This window comes from Prinia subflava, chromosome 4 (genome assembly GCF_021018805.1).
Source record: "Prinia subflava isolate CZ2003 ecotype Zambia chromosome 4, Cam_Psub_1.2, whole genome shotgun sequence".
Lineage (NCBI taxonomy): Eukaryota > Metazoa > Chordata > Aves > Passeriformes > Cisticolidae > Prinia > Prinia subflava.
The window spans coordinates 52,289,708-52,312,663 of NC_086250.1; the positions used below are offsets into that span (position 1 = coordinate 52,289,708).

Sequence of the window (22,956 nt, forward strand, 5' to 3'; positions counted from 1 at the left end):
CACTTACCCCACTTTGTGTTCCCCCAGCATGGATGGCAGAAAATACCTTTTTCTTCTGTGTTACTCCCTGTTTACAGCACCACCCGGAGAGATGGAGTGAACAACAGAATCATCTAGCATTGAGAAAAGCAGCTGAAAAATTGTTTCTTCAAATGCCTTCAGTGCATGCTTCATCCCATTTGCTCTGCTGATACCACTGTTAAATGTAGGTGGTGACACATCCTTTTCAGGCACAGTACCGTGCGCACGATTTTCGCAAGTTATGCGAGTCTCCCGAGGGAAAGAGCTGCAGCTTGTCCCATCACTCTGCCTCGTGGTCTAGTGTACTTGCCAGGCTGCTTGACCCTGTGTCTCTTCAGGATGGTTTGAATTCTGCATTCAGCCTGGGCCTGTACACGCAGCATACAAAAACTGAGACATATATAGAGATAAATATATATATTGCTATAGTGGGAGGGGGAGAGCAGGCAGTGAGGAACACGAGGGAAGGACAGAGGAGACGTGCAAGGAGGAGTAGGAGGCAGAGGTCAGCAAACAGGCTGTGGAGGTGGCTGACAACAGTGAGGGGCTTGCAGGGAATGCAGGAGCGGGGGGCCTGCAGGCCCAGGGATGGAGAAGGCAGCACAGGAGCAATAAGGCAGGAAGAGAGAACTCAGGGGCTGGTGCCTCAGGATCTGCTTGAGTGGACAGCACGAGGGAAGGAGCTGGTTGAGGAATGAGAGTTGCAAAAGTGGTGGTGGGAGGCAGGAGCAAGCAGCACAGGAGACATGGGGAAAGCCCAGCGTGCTGTGGTGCATTGTTTTTAATGTGCTCTATGGCAATTGGAGCTGTTCCTGCAGCGTGGGACTGAGCTCAGTATGAGCCAACGCATCTGTCTGACAGGCTGTCCTCGGAGCCAGGACTGAAATAGCCACTGTCCTGCGCCTGAGGACAAGGTTGTACAGCCCTTTCTTTGCCTGCCTGTAGTTTTCCCTGCACTCATCTAAGTGGAAATGTGCATTTAGCTGTGAGCGTTGTCCTGCTGAGGGATGAGCACCGCATGCCACATTTTGCTTGTGGCCTTTAAGCAATTGAGCCAATGCACCCCAATTGTAGAAATGTAAGAAGCAGAACAGAGTTTCCTAGGCTGTTGGTTGAAATAATTAATTGCTTGGAAAGGCAAAAGGACACTTGGAAGGGTTTCTTCTTGTAAAACCAAGAAAAGAAATCTTTCTACTGAGTTAGAAAAGATTGAAAGTCTTGTCTGAAATCTATCTGCTGAAAGCCAGGAACCTCGGGTGCCAAGATCTACAATGACAGAGTGAATCCTCCTCCTATAAAATGGATTCTTCCAGTTGTCGTTTTCTCTCAGCTCAGGTTCTGAAGTTAACAAACCTTTTAATAATTCTGTCGAAGGAGAGATGAGTTTTCATGGCCTCTTGGTGAAAGATCATGAAAGTAATTCCCTGCATATAGGATTTCACCAGGACATTAGGGAGGTGAGTTTGGGTTTTCTGTTAGGAATTGACAAAACACTTCATCAAATCATCACAAAGATCTTCTAGTTGATCGAGTTAAAATGTTAACCTAACACTGCTAAGACCACAACTTAACCATGTTCCTAATTGCCACATCTACACACCTTTTCGATCCATGCAGGGATGGTGATTCAACTACTTCCCTGGACCACCTGTTCCAATACTTGACAACCTCTTCCATGAAGAAATTTTTCCTAATGTCCAGTTAGAGGATTCATCCTGAACAGCAATGTAGCCATTATAAATCTGCCCTCCTGTACTACACATTGTTTGTGCTCTACTCACTGCCTCCTGTGATGGAAGGAAGTTCACTGTGCCACCTCACTAGCACACAATGGACTCTTCCTAAACTGTTTATAATTATCTGGTTGAGAACACAGCTGGGGAGATAGAACAGTTTGCTCAGATTGCTGGGAGTTTTGCTTGGTTTTTTTTAGAAATCAGAACATATATAGTGCCCGAGAAAGGAGACTGAAACAGGAAAAAAATGTTTCAGATAAGAATGTTAATAAGAGGAAAACACAATCACTCCTCTCTTTGCTGAGTTCCTCTTGGAAGTTGGAATCTGTGATTTGAAATGTTGTGGGGGTGGGAGTTCACCATGGCTTATGCCCACAGGAACTGAATCCTGATCAGCTGAAATGCTTTGCATAATGCCATATACTGCCAGAAAGGGAATCCAAAATTCCAAATTAGTGGGTACTTTAAGTCTTAAGGTTTCTGTACCTCTCTTCTTCCTTAAAAAAGTGGTAACACCTTCATGTCCTCTGAAAAGGCCACTGGACAATTAAAATCATTGATAGCTTAATAATGCTGAAGATCAGGGGTCAAATAGAATGCTGAAAGGCTATTAAATGTGTGTTATCTTTCTCATGCAATTAAAAAGAGTAAAGGTTCTGAGTACTCATGTGTCTAGGATCAAAGTATGTGATTGCAGAACTATAGAATTAAGGACTGTGTTTCAGTGTTCATCAGCAGGCAACAAAAAATACTATTCCCACATTTTCTGACCTGTGAGTACTTGTCTTTACAGTTTTAGCATTTTTTTTCACTATGTGTAATTTGCCATGAGCTACAGCCTTATTATTTTTATTAAAATTGGCCTAGAAAGTGTTCTTGGCTCTTCACCTTTGACCATTTCCATGTAAAGAATAAGTCCTAAAATACCATGACTGTCATATAGGATCACGAAGGGGCAAAACCTCTCATTACCTCACCTGACTGCCAATTTTCACCCTGTTTCAGGGAAGAAATGTACAAGAAAGTACCTTGTCAGTCTTTAGGAACATCTTTCAATTATCTAATCGCGTGACTAGAATGGACATCATTGGCATCTTGTGTAGAAAAACATCACCACTGGCCAGGGCTGTATCATGTCTCAGCAAGGAGTAGCATTGAAGAAGTTATTTAATCTTCCTTTGGAATATTATTTTATAAGTGAGTAATACATGCTGCTCTTTGAAATTTCTTTGAGTTTGGAAAATTTGTTTTATACATAGAAAACTTTGAATAGACAGTTCAGGTATCTGTATGTTTGTACTTTGTATATTGGAGTCTCAGCTCAGGAAAATTGAAAGACTTACAAATTTTTCTGTACCTGACAAAAAAGGAAAAGCAGAAAGCTGAGATTTTTTCTGGAAAACAGTGTATTTTAATAGATGTAATTTTTAACAGCATATTTTTGCTCTTAATATTGTACATATCAATGCTGTACATATCAACATTTTACTAATAAAATATAGCACATTTCTAAAAGCATTTCAGTTTCAATCAGCGTTTTCCAGCAGAAAATCTGTCCAGTTCACATTCCCTAACTCCATCAAAAAATGTTTGCAACAATGTTGTCAGCAAAAATGTGCTCAAGAAAGAGAACTTTATTGTGCTGCTTCTCCGGCTAACTCCAATGATAACAATGTAAACCATTGTCCTAGATATACTAAAGAAATAAAATTGCTTGGAGTGCAGCTATATACAGATAATTAATGCTTATGTCATCTCTACCAAAAAGCATTGATGATGCCAAGTTAAAAGAAAAAAGATACTTGTTATATTTTCCTACTCTTTCACATTTTTCAGAATTTGGCCCAGACTTCATTCTGCAGGTGCAGCTGAAAGAGTGAACAGAACTCCTATGACTGACTTGTCTGTGTGCACTTGACCCATCATGGGACTTATACCATGAAGGTATGAGGGTGAAGGTAACTCTCTTAGCTCCATAAGCCAAACATCTGCCTCCTTTGTATTGTATCCAAAGATTCTGTCAATGTAAATGACCTGAAAATATTTATATTAAGGTGTCCAATATTCTTATGTCTGCTTTATTAATGTATTTCGTAGGTTAGGAAAGACTAAGGTTTTAGGCTTTTGTATTTTGATCTTGATCAATATTTCTTGATCAAGATAACTGCATGAAGTTCATATAGACAAATGACCAAAGGAAAAATATAATTTTTTAATGAAATCTTTATGAAAATCATGCTCAATCTCCTTTCTCTACCATCAGTAAAGCTGTATGCATAATAATGAAACTAAATGAGAAATTTGGCTAAACAACATACGTCAGTTCAGGTGTCCAATCTATACTGACCAAAAAGAGATGGTGTTGGACAAGAACAATACTTCAAATTATGTTCACTTACATTTCCATTAAATATTGGCCTGTCTAAAACATACTGTGTGTTATTGTTTAAGAAGGTTGTTATAGAAGTGTTCCAACTTCCGTGTACCAAAACCTTCTCTCTTCCTCTCCCTCCCTCTCTCTCAGCATGGGTTGGCAGATATTGCTGGCCTGCATGTTCCAGAAAATGTTGCTAGTTCACATCATTCACTGCTAAAAGAAAAAACAAACAAACAAAAACACAACCAAAAAACAACTACATCAGAAAAACAATAAACAATACAAAGTTTAATCTTTCTTTTTGTTATTCTTCTTACTGAAACATGCCTGTCAATAAAAATAATATCAGAATAATATATCATCTATTAGCAGAAACTATAATGTAGCTATACATTTAGAATAAAGAACTGAAGGGCACTCTCCAGCTGCACATCAGTCAGTGACAGTGAGCAACAGCTATTAAAAGAATAGCCACTAGAGGCCTTCAGTTGCTTGGCCTGTCAGAAGTGATGAAGGCACAGCCCCCCAGCCCACCAGGGCTTGCTACCCTTAAATCTCTGGGTGACTCTGTCCCTTCCCCCCAGTGGAGCACAATTCTCCACGTGGAAAAAAATCTCACAGGTGCTCCAAATGGACATGTCCAGCTGATTCTGACTCTGATAGTCCTAGAAAAAATAAAGGAACTGATAAAAAATTCAGTTGTGTGATTTGTTACAGGCAACATGTGACACTGCAGGAGCAGTGCTCCTCACAGCTGCTGGCACGCCGACCTCCCCCCCTTGGCTGCCCTCCACTGCCTGCAAACACCTTGGTGGGATAACAGCAAAAAAACATGAAAGTGAGAGGAAGTCCACTGAACATCAGCAAGGGTGTTTTATTTCCAGCCCCTGTGACAGCTCAGGGTTAAATGGGTTTTCATTGTTCTTTCCCTAGTGCAATTTGGACATGATGCCAGTGTAAGTGCACCCAGGGTTTTATTTGGTGCCGCCCCCCCGTCTGTGAGGCTGGTATTCTCCCACTAGCTGCCTGTTCTAAATATGGCCATGGCCAGTGTGTCAATAATCCCTCTCTTTAAGGGACTTGCAAACATTAGTGTTGGGACATTCTTGCTGTTCAGATGTCTAGCTGACGTCTGATGCTTAAAACGGAGCATGCTTTCATCCCTTCATGCATTGTCGTAAGCCCCCAATGATTACTCTTAAAAGGGTGCCTCTGGCTATGCAGGGAAACAGTTGCTGACCACAGGAGACACAGCTTGCTCGCTTCAGCCTTCTTGAATGCCTAGTCACTTTAGCTTTGTACCAGCCTGACCAAGCAGGACCATGTCTACCTTTGGGTATAGAAGAGAGCTCAGTAAATATGAAGACATTGATGAAGATGAACTCCTTGCTTCTCTCACTGAAGAGGAGCTCAAGGAGCTGGAGCGGGAGCTAGAGGACATAGAGCCCGACCGTAACCTTCCAGTGGGACAACGGCAGAAGAGCCTGACAGAGAAAACACCCACAGGGACTTTCAGCAGGGAAGCACTGATGGCCTACTGGGAGAGGGAGACCAAGAAACTCCTAGAAAAAGAGAGGTTGGGTGCATGCGAGAAGGTAAGATGCTGAGGCATTTGCTGATTCCTATAGATACTTGGGTTTATTCTTCATTGGCATGATCTCACTGATGTAATTTCTTTTCAGTCTCTTGCAGCATTTTTAAGAACATTGTTAGCCATACTTGTGTGCCTGCTAAAGCAATGACTATTAACTCAAAGAGTTTTTGCTCTCTGTGGAGGAACCTTAAGTGCTTGGTTCAGAACAGAAGAAAGTGCCATAAAAACTATCATTAGTGATTAAAACAGGAAAAAAATTAAAGAGAATGTTAGAAATTAATAGGTAGAGATGTGGGCCTTTGGGTAGCATTTGACTTTTTAAGAAAGCTACACAAAATGCCTTTTCCTTGCCTTAAAAAACAGCCAGTGTTGACTGCTGAGAAGCACGTAAGGAAGAAAATTTTGAATACGTGTTATTTCAGAAGGTGAGTAAGTGGATGCCAGGCTTTGTGCTCGCTGGAAGAAAGCAGTTTATGTTGCAGTCAGCAGCTTGTATTGCTTTGTTCCTGCTGAGGATCCTTGGCATTGTTCAGGAGTCTTCTGGCAACTGTTGTCAGGGGGCAGCTGTGCATTATTTAAAAAGTGGCCTGGATAGAGTTATCAGTCAAGCCATTTAACTGCATTCCTAAAAAAACAACCAATAGTGCTTGTTAGGAAATTCATCCCCCCAAATAAAAATGTTAGTAATAAAAGCCATTTCCTGAAGTGCAAATGAACAGTACAGCTGGGCAGGAGTGAAGGGCTCAGTCTTGGCAAGCAGTGAGCACACTCAATCTCATCTGATGTCCGCATTGGCACTCCTGATCCTTGCTAAAAGTATATGTGAGACTGAGGCCAACTAAAAAGCATCTTCTATTTTCATGATGGCTCCGCGTAATTTCAAAGCAAAGTGGGAACTTGCAAATTTTTAAGCACTGTTTCATACCAAGCTCTTACTCTGTTTATAGGGACACATTTTCCCATGTTTAAGCAGATAGTAATACAACAAAGGCAAAGACAGCAAAACTGAACTCAGAACCTCTGACAGCCTTGATTCAGGAGCTTATTTCATTTGCAAGGAAATAACTGCAGTTTATACATTAGATAAAATATTGTCCTAGAGGAAAGTCAGATAGATTAATTTACCCTGCAATATTCAGGATGTTTTTACATGTAAGTATTTTCTCTTGTTTGTGACTGGTGGTATAAGGTCTTTGCAGGCAAGAGCACAGACCAGTAGCTGTCATCAGACCATTAGTATCAGCTTGCAGACATCAACTTCCCTCCCTGTTTGTCAGTCCTAGAGAGTAAATGGCAAGATTAGTGTTTATTTCCAGCTTAGCCTGGAACTCAAAACCTGAGCAGTTCTAAAAAACCTGCTGAACAGGTCTAGGTTGGTATCTTATACAATGGCAGGATCTTTTTTTTTTCTTTTTCCATGTATATAAAGCATTAATGATGGGTACTGGTTAAACCTCCAAGTCCTGGCAAAAGATTCTATATTTTTTGATCTGAGAAAAACTTCCCAAATACATCCTTAAATAAGAAAAGGTTGATATGCTGATATAAAAGTCACAAAGACTCTCTCCACGGATGGTAATAAGAAAGCTCCATGAAAACAATTTTCTTCTTGCTTTCAACTGTCTGGAAATTATGCACCTTTATCTAAGATGGTTTTTCATGCTCCTTCTATAGTTAGTGGTGACGGATCAGCTGGTCCAAAAGGCAAAGTACTTGCAGATAGCCTTTTAGGGTGAATAACTTGTCCTCCAGAGATATTTACCTCTGCATTGACTCTCTTAGTCCTACTTTTCATAAAAATCCTCCCACAAAGTAAGGTGAAGCCCTACAGGCTGCCTGCAGCAGTCCAGTACCACAGTGCTGCCAGAGTAAGAATACGTCTCTGTATTCAACTTCAAAATTATCATGCAGATTATTATGACACCAGACAATGTACATGATGGGCAACTAAATTCTGCCTTTGACCTCAGAAATGCCACTTTAAAAAAAATCAAGTATTTTTTTATTAATCTAGCATCACTAAACATATCAGTAGTGCATTTAAAGGTACCTCCTTCTGCTCATCTGTAGTATAGATTCCTCAAGATATAAAACCAAAGCCGTGAAGACAGGGTTTTGGATACCTGATGTTTTGAGGTCTTAAAGCCCTACACATCTATAGAAGATACAGATATAAATCTTAATCTCTTAATAAGCCTATATGTAGCACAGTATCTCTCAGCATAAGGGCCTTTCTGCACATGTTGTACAGGAGAAGCAGTGGGGCTGGGTCCTACAAGATCTCTGTGTGCAGGCCAGTGTAATCAGACCCTGCAAGACCCCCAGGTACTGAATGCTCAGATACATCAGGCAGAAACAGCTCAATGTCCTGTTTCATTAAGACTCATAGTTCTGCAAGCATTACAATTAGCACCTTTTTTGCATATATCCCAGCACAGAATTCTACTGAAAATTGTAAACAGTACCATGCACTTTAACAATTCTCTATTTTCAGAACCTTAGATAACTTAGCAAACCTAAAACTGCACAGGTTGTCTAAAAATAGTCTGTCCTGTTAGTAACATTTTGGTTTTCCAGAAACAGAATCACTGTGTCTCTGCAGAGTGTACTCACTCTGGAAAATACACTCTAGTATTTTACAGAGATTAAAACACCAGTGTTGCTAAAGTGCATACAGAACAATTATATTAATCTAAAATTTTATAAATATTTACAATTGTAAAGAAAAATGCATACCTATTGTTTTTCCAGTAGACAAAACATGACATGGAAGATCTTTTTGAGCAAGAGGTTGAAGGTTGGTTGTAGATTCTGGGTTCTTTCACACCCTATAGGTCCCCATCACACTACCGAAGTCTTCCATGTTGGGAGTGAGGCTTTCCTTGGGTGAAGACCTTTTCCGGCTCCTTTGTAGAGAACTCTATTTTGCAACCATAACTTCTAAAGGCAACAAGCAGAGCCTTGGGGCATGGTTCCAAATTTGCCTCCCTGGTACCCACCAAACACACTAAAATAACCTTGTGTTTCAGAAAAACAATGCATTTCCTCTGTAGACAGTGAGTGATAACCTGTGACATGTGACAGCTGGCCGTGAGCACTGGCTTAGCTCTTGAAAAACACAAAGAAATTCAGGTGTTATCGACATGTGGTTACATGTTACCTGTGGGAATGCATCTCAATCCTTTCTTCATAAATAGTTTATTAGTATGTACAGCCCATGCAGTACATCCAAAGTATTTTTGACATGACTTCTGTAATTCTGTATTGTTTTGCATGCTGGTATACCAGACAATAAGTGCAGACACTATTTGTATTTTAGATCATGGACACTTTAATTTTTTTAGACATACTAACATATCCAAGGGAGTCTGAGATGTCTAATCCTCATGAAATGAAGAAGCTTGTTGCTCATGTTCATTCTGAAATTGTTGTCTTATGTTTCTGCTGTCAAGGATCCAAATTATATCCCCTTGTAGACATGCCAACTCATAGAAAACCTGATGTTGGTGTTGTAATACCTTGTATCAAGTTTTCTCTTAGCAGAAATCACCGACATTGGTAAAGTGGTTGCAGTCTATACTAAGCATTTTCTAAAGAATGTAAAAGAAATAATGTTGAAAAGGTGTTAGATGAAACATTTTCTGTTCTCCTAACTGTATTTGTTTGATTTTAGATTTCAATATTAACTTATATAGTGTCAGTATAATTATTCCTGTGCTAAAAGACTGTAGTTACATTACTTCAATAATGTTTAACACCCACACCTACATTGCTGTTCAGGATTCTGAGCAAGAAGAAGACAATTCAGAAGAACTTCAAGAAGAATGTTTCACAGAAAGCAATAGTGAAGTGTCTGAGGAGGCATATACTGAAGAGGATGATGAAGAAGAAGATGAGGAGGAAGATGAAGATGAGAGTGATGATGAGACTGAGGAAAAGCAAAATGCTGCAGCTGGCAGGCATTCTGACCACAGCAGACACAAAAAGTGTAATGGTGCAAAGGACAGTGAAAACTTCCTCAATGGCCATGATGGAAAAGAGAGTGATAATAGGAGTTTAAAAAGCAGTGCCATCCACCCTTGTGGAAATCCAACAGTTATTGAAGATGCTTTGGAAAAAGTTAGGAGCAACGACCCTGACACCACAGAGGTCAATCTGAACAACATCGAAAACATCACTTCACAGATGCTTATACAATTTTCTCAAGCCCTGAGGGACAACACTGTGGTTAAGTCATTCAGCTTGGCTAACACCCATGCTGATGACAATGTGGCAATAGCCATTGCTGGTATGTTAAAGGTTAATCAGCATATAACTAGTCTGAATATTGAGTCAAATTTTATCACAGGCAAAGGCGTGCTGGCCATCATGAGAGCTTTGCAGCATAACAAGGTTCTAACAGAACTTCGGTTCCACAACCAAAGGCACATCATGGGCAGCCAGGTGGAAATGGACATAGTCAAATTGTTGAAAGAGAACACCACTCTGGTAAAGCTGGGGTACCACTTTGACCTCGCTGGCCCAAGAATGAGCATGACAAGTATCCTGACAAGAAATATGGATAAACAACGGCAAAAGCGTATGCAGGAGCAGCGGCAACAGGAGTCAGGTTGTGACGGAGCTATCAGTCCAAAGACCAAAGTTTTGCAGAAGGGGACACCTCGGTCCTCACCTTATGTATCGCCTAAAAGCTCACCATGGTCTTCCCCAAAGCTCCCTAAGAAAGCACTGCCAGTGAAATGTCAGCCTTCAGCACCTGCACCCCCACCTCCCCTTCCCCCCTCACCCCCACCTCCCCCTCCTCCTCCCCCTCCTCCGATTATTCCAGAGAAGAAGGCCCCTACCAGGAATATAGCTGAAGTCATCAAACAGCAAGAAAGCTCCAAAAAAGCCTTACATAATGGACAGAAAAAGAAAAAAGGCAAAAAAAGCAGAAAACATGAGAACAGCATATTGAAAGAAATTAAAGATTCTTTAAAATCAGTCTCGGACAGAAAATCAGAGGAAGGTTCACGACCCTCCACCCGGCCATCCACTCCACAAAGGTCTCTCCACGACAACCTTATGGAAGCAATTCGGGCAAGCAGCATAAAGCAATTAAGGCGGGTAAGTAAGAGATCCTAGTTCAGTGACTGATTGTGGTCCAAATTTAGCACAAGCTCAGTTTATTTTAGTACACACATTTAGTTAAAAAAAAATCTTAGAAATGTGAGCATAATAAAGCACTTGGGAGGAGGCTTCCCTCTGATTAGGCTTTTCTCAGCACAGTGATTTCTGTCTGACTGATTTTGACAGAAAGTGGGGTACTTTCCCAGGCTCAGTCTTGTTATGGGAGATGATGTGTAGCACAGAGCTCTTGGCAGTGTATATCTGGCAGGAATTTCAGGTATTTTGCAATCTAGACTGTACAGCAAATGTAATGAATGCCCTTCCCACCCCTGTTTCATAGGTGGAGGTACCAGAAGCCCTTCGGTGAAAGCCTGGATAACAGAAGCAGAGCAATGATCAAGGGGAGGCTGCTTTTCCTTTCACTGGTGGTAACATAGACTGTCTAGAGAGCAGTTTCCAAAGTACACTCTTAGGTTCAAGCCATTTCTCTTTAATTCAAAGAAATAAACCCGCTAAATACAAAGTAATGCTTTAAGGATCCATTTGCATTGTAATCTGTAAATATGGAAATAATGTTCTTTTTTATTTAATGAGATTTATATTGAGAAGTTGTTGCTTATTTAGGTATTCTTGTCAATATCTGATTGCACATCACTGGACAAGTTCCTTACACAGAGATGTAATAGTTTACCAGCCTGTGGTTTCTTCTTTTTTTTTTTCCATGAATTTACAATAAATGTGGTTTGAAGCTTTCAAGCAGACACATAGTCCTGGATTTCTGTGAGTGAAAACCCACCAGATGGCTGCATCAAGCTCATGAGCATTTGGGAAGTCTCCTGGGAAAGAACCTGAGATCTTTCTCAGCTGCACCTGAGCCTATGTGGAGGATAGTACCTGAGCCCATATGTTAGTGCAGTTTCATATTTTCATTGGAAAAATGGTTTACAAGGCTAAATATCTCTCAAACTAAGCTATGGGTTGTGTCAGGTCACCAGTGTTGCACACCAGATCCTGAACCTTGGCCTAAAGAACTGGGAGATGAATAGAGCTGCAATTCACTTTGACTTGTAGGCTGATAGTTAATGTCAATATTTTAGGGATGCAGCAGAGTTATTCAGGTGAGATCCATTCAGTACAAGTGCTGTCTGTAATCAGAACTAACCTCACTGCAATCATCCAGTCAAACAGAGAAACTTGAAAAGCAGCCTACCATCCAGGTGGAAAAAGGCTTTCCTGTGGTATCAGTTGAACAACAAGCAGGGTGTGAACTGTCAATATGATACAGTGGAAGCAGAGCCAACATCACTTGGAGATGCACGACTGGAGGTATCACATCACAGGCAATGGCACGAATAGCACTTCTTCATGTAGCACTAGACATCTCCCTCTGTCAAATTAGTTATGGTTCTGGGTGCTTCAGCTAGTGTGAAGGCAGTGATAACATGAGGAAAACTGAGTAGTGGCCAAAATGTTGAAAGGCAAGAAGAGAGAGATATTCAGAAGCACTACCAGTATTAATTAGTTTGCTCATTGCTACTATAAACAACAGAATTAGTATTTATTTTATATAAAGCCACATCAAAGAGAATTACTTAGGGTTACCTAGTAGTGGTACTTCAAAAATATGGGTAAGTTTGTCCCTACAAATATTAATGAGACAGATTTTCCCAGAAAGAGGAACAAATTACTGGAGGGAAATTAAGCCTAATGGAGAGAAGGTCTTCTAATGTATTGTCAGAAATATTACTGCCATGGCAAGAAAACAGTGAAGACACCTTTTTCTTTTGTATTTATTGACCAAAATGTACCAAAAGCAATTTATAACTAACTGAAACACTTTCCAACTATTTTCTTCTTGCTCAGGATCACAACTCATGAATATTTCTAGATCCAGTGTTACAGGAACAATTGTATATACAATTAGTCTTTAGCTGCCTTTATAATTGCATAGGCTCCCATTGCATAAAACCTACGGTCAATCTCCCATGACCAAATGGAGGGTAGAGCTTGGGATCTTCTAAGAATGGAAGCAGTACTGGGATGCAGACCACATTCAGGAGTAGCCCCGTGGCCCCAGACCTTGTATGCAGAAACTTGAGAAGGATGAGAAACATCCTGGATGTTTAATCAAATGGCAAAAGCAGCTAAGCAGCTGTAAGGGAAAATAGAAGGCAATGAGGGAATTTAGGGAAAGCACAATTGAGAGGATTTGGACAAGACAAGTAAACATTTTTAAAAAACAATACCATACTTTTGAGGAAAGAAGTAGAGCGACAAGGGAAAAAACTGTCTGTATGAGAGGTGAAAAATTATATAGAAAAAGGATATGATAAAGAAGAAAATTATAAATACTGAAAAATGGCAGATGAGAGAAGAGAAAAATGTGGAAGAAGAAAAAGCCTAGAAAAAAGGAAGAGGGTAGAATCCATTTTTCAGGTCGGTAAGAGCTGTTGGAATTACCCCTTTGCAGAAGGAGAGGACAATGGGCACAGCTCCTATGAAGCTTTGTCCAGAGCTACTGCCTGTGGGGCTGTCAAGTGGCCATCAGCTCTAGGAGTGAGCCCTGCTCTGAGGTGCCATGCAGCCACCTGCAGTTACAGAAGCTGCCGTGGCACACTCCCTCACCAAGTGTCAAGTCCTGTGCCTTAGCCAAGGTCTAATCTGGGCCATTACCTTGTGCCTACATACATTTCACAGCAGCTGCCCTTGGAGGCATTTCAAGGCACGGCTCCTGTTTGCAGAGCCACAAGGCATCCCCAAACACCTTGTTAAGGTTTTGATGCCCCACTCAAAGGAAAACCAGTCCCCTTCCCTCTGGGGTATCAGCTCTGCTGCCAGTGTTGTTGGCTTCCTCACACCTGTGTCCAAGAAGCAATCTCTTTTCCATTCAAACAGGCACGAAGCACTGTATCACAAGCATCCCAACCCCTCTGGGAGCTACTGTGCTGCCTTCCTGGATGCTAATGTGGTTTAGCAAGAGCCGAGATGTGCCAAGATATGTTGGGAACATGTCCTTGGGAACAGACACCCCTGGGCCATTTCCCCTGGGGCCCACATCCTGCCTGACAGCTCTGTTCACTTCTTTTTGGTCACAGGGAGACAATTGATCTCTGCTGGAGGCCTGACTGCCTCTTGTTTCACCTGCGGGAAAGGTGTCCCAGAGTCAGCTCCTGCACATCCTGTGCTATGCTCCCATCAGAGTTGGACACGGGAGCCCCAGGATGCAGGTATGCTCCTCATCTGGACTCGTGAGGCTCCTGCAGTGGGTGGCCATCCATTTTCTCTGAAAGACCCGTCAGAGAAACAAACACACCAGAATCCATCATCTGCGTGTTCCACGTGTAACATGGGACAACTCAGCACCGTGAGGCCGCACCTTGAATCCCACATGCCTCACTGCAAGAAGGACACTGAGGGGCTGGTGGAGGAGAAGGGAATACAGGTGACCTCACCCCTGATTAGTAACAGCTGTGTTAATTAACCACTACAGCCTAGCCCCTGATGAGGAACAGCTATATCCAATAAGGATGAGTGAGTTAAAAGAGGGAGGGAGCTGGCAAGGGGAGAAGAAACCTTAAAGAGTGTGAAGCAGGCAATCATGAAGCTGGTTCCTAGGGAGAGGGAATTGCTGCTGTGAGGTCTGTCTGGGTCTGCAGTTACAGCCTGTTGCTGGAACCTGCAATCACGGTCTAGACGGGTAAAAGCTGCAGTCAGTCTGCAAACTCATACCTGCAGTCATAGTTTAGCAGGAAATAACCTGCAGTCAGAGGCTGCAAGGGAAACCCACAGTAGGAGCTGCTGCAGCCAGAGTCAGTGAATAGTTGGAGTTAAGATGAATAAGCTGTGAAGTGGAATAAACCAGGACCCTTTTTATGCTGTGTTTAGCAAGAAGTCTCTGCCTCAGCTCATTTTTACCCTCTAATAAGAGGGCTGGAGGATGTCCAGAGAAGGCAACAGAGCTGGTGAAGAATCTAGAGAGTGAGTTATATGAGGAGTGTCTGAGGGAGCTGGGTGTGCTCTGCCTGGAGAAAAGGGAGACCTTGTTCCTCTCTATAACTGCCTGACAGAAGGCTGTAGCCAGGTGTGGGTCAGTCTCCCTTCCCACATAAAAAGTGACACAACAAGATGAAATGTCCTTGAATTTCACCAGGGGAAATTTAGACTAGTTATTAAAAATAAATTCTTCAGCAAAATGGTGATCAAGTAATAGAATAGACTGCCCAGAGAAGTGGTGGAAATGTCCCTGGAAATGTTCAGAAAAATGTGTAGGTGTGGTGCTTAGAGACAAGGTATAGAGGTGAATCTTGCAGTGCTGGGTTAAGGGTTAGACTCAATGATCTTAGAGGGTTTTTCAAACCTTAATGATTCTGTGATTCTATAAAAGAGCTGACCTTTGCAAGAACTAGAAATACTAGAGCCTGACTGCTACCTCTAAATCCAGTATGTGGCCCTTTAGCTCATGCCTCACCACCTAGGGAAGTGTCTGAAATTATAGAAAGAAAAGGAACTCACAAAAGAGCACGAAATTTTATTTTCACGTCTTCTGGAAGTTCTGCTGCCTCCTTCTGAGTCCCCTGTTGATGTTCTGGACTCACCTTGCTAGGGCTTGGCTGAGGGCAAAGGTGCTGGTCCAACTGCCCTGCAGAGGTGATTCCTTCCCACCAAACAGGGCAGGTGGCTGTGGGGGGCTCCTGCCAGGTGAAGCCACATCCATTTCTGGAGGTCAAGTCTGTGCTGCACGCGAGTGGGGAGCCAGAAGAGCTGGTGTGGGAGGGTCGCTGTATGGTGTGGTGGGAGAATGGATATCCTGCAAGGCTGTGAGGCAGAGAGGAGTGGGAAGCTGTAGCCAAGGCGTCTCCCTTGCCCACATGGCAGTACAACACAGTTACAAGGTCTTGCAGAACACAGTAGAATCTGTGACTATTGCAGACTTCCATGCCACCACTTGTACATCTTTCTCTGAAGTCCAGCAGTTCAGTGGAAGTAATGATAAGGCAGAGCAGCTCCACACCCAGAATAGAGAGGACTGTTGTTATGATTTTTGGACGGCACAGGAATAACAACATGACTCTCCATGATGGTAAAGATGAGAGCACACTTTATTCTTCTAAATTCTACTTTTATAGAGTAGTTCGGTACAAAGAACATGATTGGTTGTTCAGGGTATACACCCTTTTGTAAACATTTCTTTTGCCAGTAAATATGTTGGAAAAACACCACCTGTGGATGGTTTCTCACTTCCCAAGGTTTGTTTGAATTCCTCCTTAAGATTTCTCAGGCTAACATGAGAAAGTTGTTCGCTTGCCTTTCACACAGACACTGGCAGAGCCTGAAGCCTAAATTCAGACCAACGTCAGCCCCACAGAGGACTTGTCTGCAGGCTCTTTAGAGACTGACACAAATGACCACCATGAGTTAGCCTCGAAGGGGGTACTTGCAGTGCCTGGAGGTAAGGGGAGAGGTAGCTCCAAACAGTATTTTCACAAGTGAAACAGCATCTGGAAGGGTGTGTACAATTTCAGTGACTAACAGCCAGGAAAAATTGTTTTGAATTGGAAGAGGGACAGAAAATGGCTGGGATAATTGGGGAACTGAAGAGGCTGTCCTGTGAGAGAGATGAGAACAGGTGGTGGGATCAATCTAGCCAAACAAAGGCTCAAAGGGATTTCAGCTCATGTCTATAAATACTGCAGTGTGGAAAGAGCTGCAGGACATAGTTAGCAGTAGGAAAAAACCCCAGAAAATGTGCATGACAGCATTTGGATCAGAAATTAGAAGACATATCCAAACTCTTAGAACAAGAAGGTGCTTGGAATAGCCTTCCCATTAAAACAGAATGGGCAAATTCTTACTGGTAAAATAATGCAAGAACCTTATGAAAACAGTAATATGGTTTGATGTTTTCAGAAGCAGAAGCCTAAAACTGATGAGACAAAATCTCTGCCATTATTAAATTAATGCTCTTAAATGTGATAACTCCACAGGATCTGAAACCTGGAATAGTACTGAAAGTTGTAAAAATCTCCTACAATTTTTAGTAAGATGCTCTATTCTCAAATCCATGTAAGTAAGATTTAACTTTAGACAAAGACTATCACATGGAAACCAGTCTTCTACTAGATTCTGGCTTAATACCATCCACACTTGAGGCCAGCAGGAAACTAATAATTTACTAGAGGGAATAGAATTTGGTTCACATATTGATAAGCCCAGCACTGCACGTACACTCCCTGGTTCTGACAGGTCTGTTTGTCCAACCCTGTACTTACGACAGAATTAATTTTTAGATTCATTTCTCAAAAGTTATAAAACAAGCTTACTTTGACTTGCCAGTTCAATTACTTGGGTCTGAATTTTCATTTCTTAAATAGGACTGATAATCGTGCCACACACAGAAGGAGAAGTACTGCACCCAGGAAAAAAAGCCTTGCTTAGAAAAAAATAGTGTGCCTGTATTACTAAGATGCTCTTTAGAATCACATGGGGATTTGTGGAGTCCCCTTTTATATAAGTGGCATGAGATGTTTTTCTTTTCACACATGTAAAATATCTGCTCACTCACAGTGTTTCAAGTTAGGCACTAAATGAAGTTTCTGTTCAGGACTATTATTTTTGCAGTATTTTAGTAATTTTATTTAACTGACAGTTCTCTTGCTCTGGGAAGTACAGAGGACTCGTGTTTAAGAGCTGTTACTCAGAAAACACCATTATCAAAGGAAAATATCTCAATATCCTATCTCTTGGCTGGGACTTGAGCTTCCCAGTCCTCAGCCTCACCCTGAGCTGCCAAGACCTGGAGCCAGAAAGGAGAAGGATTGGGGACAAGGGGTGCTGTCACAGCTTGGGTAGGCAAAGTGAGGGTGTAAATCTGGACAACGCAAGGGGTGATTGATAAGAATGGGGTAGCTCCCAGCATGGACTGACCATTAGCTCCAGCTCCACGTTGCTCCCTGCCTTGCCAGGGCTGTCCTGCAAGGGCAGCATGGGCTGAAGGTCCATGGTAGTATTGGGTCTGCTGGGGGATGCAACCTTGCACTGAAAATGGAAGGCAAAGGGGAGAATTACAGTGAGAGCACAACAGCTGTGGGCTTTCTTTCAGTGTAGATAGTGAAAAAAACAGGGCAACTGTCATGCACGGGCTGCAGGTCAGCTGGGGCACAATCAGATCCAGATGTAACTCTTCTGTGTGAAAAGGATGGATCAGTCCAAAAGAAAAATGGAGACATGAAAAATTCTGTCTTTGTGGAAAGCAAGGAAACAGTCTATCTGCCAAATGCATTTATTTCTATCTGTGACCTTTGGCTATTTTCAGCTTCAAATGAATATGAATTTTATAAAGCCTTTTTAATAGCAAAAAATTGAATTATTTTCTATAGAACTATAACACAGGGAAAGATGTTTTTCTATTATTAAAATACAGGCACAGTAAAAATTCTTACTGAGTGTCTGGTAAGAGCCCAGATATGTATCACAAAGCCAGGACTGAGGGTTATGTCCTGGGCTGTTTGTTTCCTCTGGGGTATATTTTTAATTTGTTATGCCTCTACATTGCCTTGGGGAGATCAGTACTGATCCATCTCACAGTACTGCAAGGTTATGTTCACACAGACTGACACTCCAAGATCCTCAGGAATCAAGTGCTATTGGATCCATTATTACTATATTTATTTCATTTTTATTTTTGCTAACAGGAATACTTTGACTGGTGGAACATAAGTGAATATTTGTAAATGGTGAGAGAAGCACAGCCATGATCCAATGCAGGAAATTTTGTAAATGCAGATGAAGCAAGCCATTGAGGACAGGAGTCTCACAGCTGACCTGGCCATGAAAGAATGCCTGTGAAAAGGAAGACAGGCCATTTCTGCCATTTCCTCACTTAAGAAACAAGCATCTAAGGAACTGGTAGTCAGAAATGCTTATGCACTCTGAGAAGGAAAAACCTGGGATGATTCCCGGGAATGGCCTAGAAGATATTTCATTAGACAAACCAAGTATAGCCTCCATGCATGAGATTATTGTTCTTGCATGGGACATACTTGAAGCTTCAATTCTATAGGTAAGAAATTCATTCCTTCTGCACCCCATTACGTCTTTCTGCTGAGGGCATAGTTCAATCCACCCATGAAGGACTAAGTGTTTCCTGGGCTTTTCTTTCCAGTTTTTTCCAAGAAACGTTTGGAGCTATAGGTGTATTTTTTAATTCTCACACTCATGAACGTTCTTGAGGGCTGTCAATGAGCTGCAGTTAAAGCAGTGAATTTTGCAGGCACCTGAAGGAAGTGTTTATGTGTACACAGTGTGGGGTCATCCCTGTTGCTCGGTCTCAGCTTACTGCTCTCTAAATCTGCGACCCATGCATGTGTTGCTGTGTTTCACAAACAAGCTGGAAGGCAACAGTGCTCAGGTTTCATGCTCTTAATCACTTCTGCCGAATTCCAGCCCTTTGTTTTCCCCTTCACCGAGTGTGCCGGGGTGTGGCAGGTCCAAGCGAGCTCTGCCCGTACTGCCAGTGCTGGGCAGGCACCTGCACCAGTCCGGAGGGGTTGTGACTGCACAGGCAGCACCCAGACAGGGCAGGTACTCCTGCCTTTCATCCCAGTTTAGCATGGGTTTGGGTGTGTTACAAGCCCTTGTTACAAGATTTATGTCATCCTGTGCCAGGATTATCTTCTGCCTAGCCACTCATGAGCTGAACTTTTCAGTCCCTAGTTTAAAGTGACTAAAATCAGTTTGAGATCCAATCACACCAAACATCCCAATAGTTGGATTTCAGGTGCAACACCAGCTAGTGCAGCTCCAGGACAATTTTGTAGCTGTGGACCTGTACTGCAGAAAAAAAAATCAACCAACAAAGGGGAAGACTGTTCCAGTTTGCTTCTCTAGACCTCTCACTGCAGTTTCAGAGCTGTGTTTCTGGTGCAAAGGAGATGCTGGGGACCTCTAGCTAGGAACAGAGGAAGGGCAGTATTGGGCAGCATGGATTTAGCTTGGATTTAATTTTTCTGGATCAGTACCCTAAGCTCTTTGTGACTACCGAGCCACAGATGTTGATAGTTGATAGCCCAGCACAGCTGAGCAGCCTGAATAACACCACCGTGCCACTGGCTCCCACTCTCAAATTCCCACAGCAAAGAATGCCACAGGTCACATGGAGAGCTGAGCTCACAGCTGGGTGTCAGACAATCCTGAGCCCTAATCCTGCTCTGACAGCTCCCTGCTTCAAGACATGGTGTTACCTCAAGGGCACTGAGATAACTCAGCACGTTTTGTCAGCTTCCTGTCTGTAGAGCATAAAAACTCCTCCAGGCTGGCCTTTGCTCCAAGAAAACATCAAAGATAATTATACTAGCCCTTAAAAATACATAGTAGATGGACCTCCTAGTCTCCCTAAACAATGTCCATTGGAAAGTCTTATTTAGTACTTTTTCATCTTCTTAGGTGGAAAGTAAAATCACTAATAACTACACTGGACATGGAGGACCATTCACACTGGATAGCTGTCATTTGACTACCTCAGAGTGGCAATGAATCTGTGAGTGACTGTACAGCACGTCAATACTACAACTTCTGTGTTCATTCTCATGCTGAATTACCTGCAGGGTGAGCAGACCTGCTCAATGCAGAGGGCACCAGGTCCTCAGACAGCCACCCTCAGGGCCCTCAGCTCCTTTCCTGTCAGCCAGCTGTGATCCCACCTAGGGACTGATTCTGAAGCAGCCAGCTTTCCCCCTGCAGAGTGTTTCTCCTCAGCTTTATTCAACACCAGAGACATGTGGTGCTGAGTAACTGGGCGTGTGGGGTCCTTATCACATTTGGGGATCTGCATTGCCCATTACCCTCCCATCACTTGCTCTGCCTGTTGATTGTCTGATACCGTCTCATCCTTGTATTGACACTGGCAGTGCCACCTCGGATAAAGGGGCAATGGGGTGACAGATGCAGAGGTTCTTCCATCAGAGATGGGTCAACTCATCACTTCCAGGGTGGAATTTCTGGGTCTTCAGTGCTGCTGTTGTGATGAGACTCACATGCCTTAGATGGCTCAAAGCAAAGACCTGAACTTCACTCTTCATATTTCAATGAATGTTTAAATACCTGCTTTCCACGGAAGCTCAAATCAGCATCTTTCCAAGATGATAAATATTTAACCCCTCCTCCAAATGGAGGAGTGGTCTCAAAAGATTTTCAGTTTAACTATAGCTTTGTTTATAGGATATTTTCTTCTTTGAAATTCAAGGTTAATGCATTTCTTGGGCAAATTCAGGGTCTCTTTCTCATTTGATTTTAAATTAAGAAGCCTGGAGAGTTCATTACTTCTCAGGCAAATGGTAAAACTGCTCAGTTCTTCAACAAGCCATGAGGTGGAAAACTGGAGGGTTGTTCAGTCTTCTTGCTGGGCCTGGGGGAGCTGCAATGATCTGTGAAAAGAAGATTCAGATGTGGTCACCTTGTTCCAGTATTTGTCAGCAAAGGATGATGCCTGCTGTCCTGAGGTCATGGGAGGTTTCTGGGTCTGTCCTGGCATTTAAAAGCAAGCAGTGGGCTTGAGTAATTTCTGACACAGAGTATCATACTTTAAAAGCAGAACATCTGGTTTAGCTGAAACCAGCTGGGGTTGACCTGAAGGCAAATCAGGCATTGCATAATTACACTTAGCTTCTAAGTGAAATTAGGGATTTAGTGTGGAAATTCTGTTGAAGCTCTCACTCTACTCTGATCTCCTGCCTCTTACACCAGATATATTATAATCCTTCAAAATGCAAACCCTGAGCTAACCAGTGCTGGCAGAATTTCCTTCATGGCATCTGTACAGCTGCTTGTGAGCAGGGCCCACACTGTTCTGCAGAGGGGAATATATTCAAATTTATGAAGAAGAAGAGCACACCCCAGCACAGTAAGGATATCTACCTTGAAGCAAGTCCAAAAGAGGCCATCAAGTTGATTAGAGGGATGGGGCACCTTTCCTGTGTGAAAAGGCTTAGAGAAATGGGATTGTACAGCCTGGAAAAAAGGTGGCTTTGAGGTGACCTAATTGCAGCCTCCCAGTACCCAAAGGGAGCCTAAAGAAGTTTGGAGGGGACTTTTGTAGATCAGGTAGTGATAGGACAAGGGGAATGGCTTCAAACTGAAAGACAGCAGGTTTAGATTAGATATTAGGAAAAGATTCTTTACTGTGAGGGTGGTGAAACACTGGAACAGGTTGCTCAGAGGATTTGTGGATCCCCAACCCTAGAAATCTTTAAGGTCAAGTTGGATGGAGCTCTGAGAAACCTGGTCCAATGCAAGGTGTCCCTGCCCATGGCAGGAGGTTGGAACTAAATGATCTTTAAGGTCCCTTCCAACTCAGGCTCTGTGACTCTGATTTTATTTGCCTTTCCCGCAAGCAGTGTGTGAAGGATCACCTTGCTATAGGGCAGAGGTGAGCACCACCCTGCCAGTGATCTGACTTCTCACTTGAAGGGCTTTCTCACCAGCTTGGCCTCCATGCTGCACAGCACTAAGAAAAGCTTGACTTTTCTGAAGGGCCAGTTTTTCTTTTGTCTTTCCATATCTCTTGCCATTCCTCCAATTACCACTTCCAAAATTATGGAGAAATATGCTCCATCCCTTCCATTTTCTTCTGCTGACCCTTCCCTTCATTGCCGTGTTTTGCATAGAAGAGGCTCGATTTTTTTCCATGTTTGCTCTGGAGCTTTTTTCTGTTTAATAACTCTCGGAGACATAATCAGTGTGATTTGAATATTATCAGCTTGGGCTCGGGGGCTCTCATCAGTGTCAGTCCTTTCCTCACAGGTCTGTCTGCTGAAGTCCACATTTTTATGTCAAAAGACACCCTGCAACCTTGCAACCTTTTTTTTTCCTCTTTAATCTTCATCTGGTAGTGGTCAGGTAATGGGAGATGAAAGTACCTAAGGTAAGAAAAAGCCAAGCCTAACCCGTGATGACAGCCTGAATCAAAGCTTCATCAAGCTGCTTTTTCCTTCCCACTGGCTCTGAACCAAAACAAAGAATAAAACATCTTTTCATCTTATGTCTTGCTTCTGATGAAGAATATTGTCTGCTAGTAAATACCACACAATTCCTCAATAGGAAGTGTGTTTCAGGTAAAGGGTCGT

The 22,956-nt window shown here is 42.5% G+C and overlaps 2 protein-coding genes across 2 annotated transcripts in view; both read left to right on the forward strand.

The window, feature by feature from the left end:
* The window catches only part of ASB15 (ankyrin repeat and SOCS box containing 15), a 22,103-nt gene extending 17,120 nt beyond the window's left edge, over positions 1-4,983 (forward strand). The window contains 2 exon segments of the mRNA XM_063395002.1: positions 3,594-3,701; positions 4,852-4,983. The gene's annotated coding sequence lies outside the window, so the exon portion shown is untranslated.
* Positions 3,723-11,696, forward strand: LMOD2 (leiomodin 2). Its single transcript, XM_063396770.1, has 3 exons — positions 3,723-5,729; positions 9,509-10,834; positions 11,178-11,696. Exons 1-3 carry the CDS (start codon positions 5,457-5,459, stop codon positions 11,202-11,204), a joined length of 1,626 nt encoding a protein of 541 aa, XP_063252840.1. The 5' UTR covers positions 3,723-5,456; the 3' UTR covers positions 11,205-11,696.
* The last annotated feature ends 11,260 nt before the right edge of the window (positions 11,697-22,956 follow it).

Bases quoted from the DNA above. Each gene is read 5' to 3' on its own strand.
- LMOD2 (XM_063396770.1), top strand. From the start codon at position 5,457: ATGTCTACCTTTGGGTATAGAAGAGAGCTCAGTAAATATGAAGACATT. The intron at 5,730-9,508 runs GTAAGATGCTGA...ATTGCTGTTCAG, and splicing joins GGTTGGGTGCATGCGAGAAG to GATTCTGAGCAAGAAGAAGA. The intron at 10,835-11,177 runs GTAAGTAAGAGA...CCTGTTTCATAG, and splicing joins GCATAAAGCAATTAAGGCGG to GTGGAGGTACCAGAAGCCCT.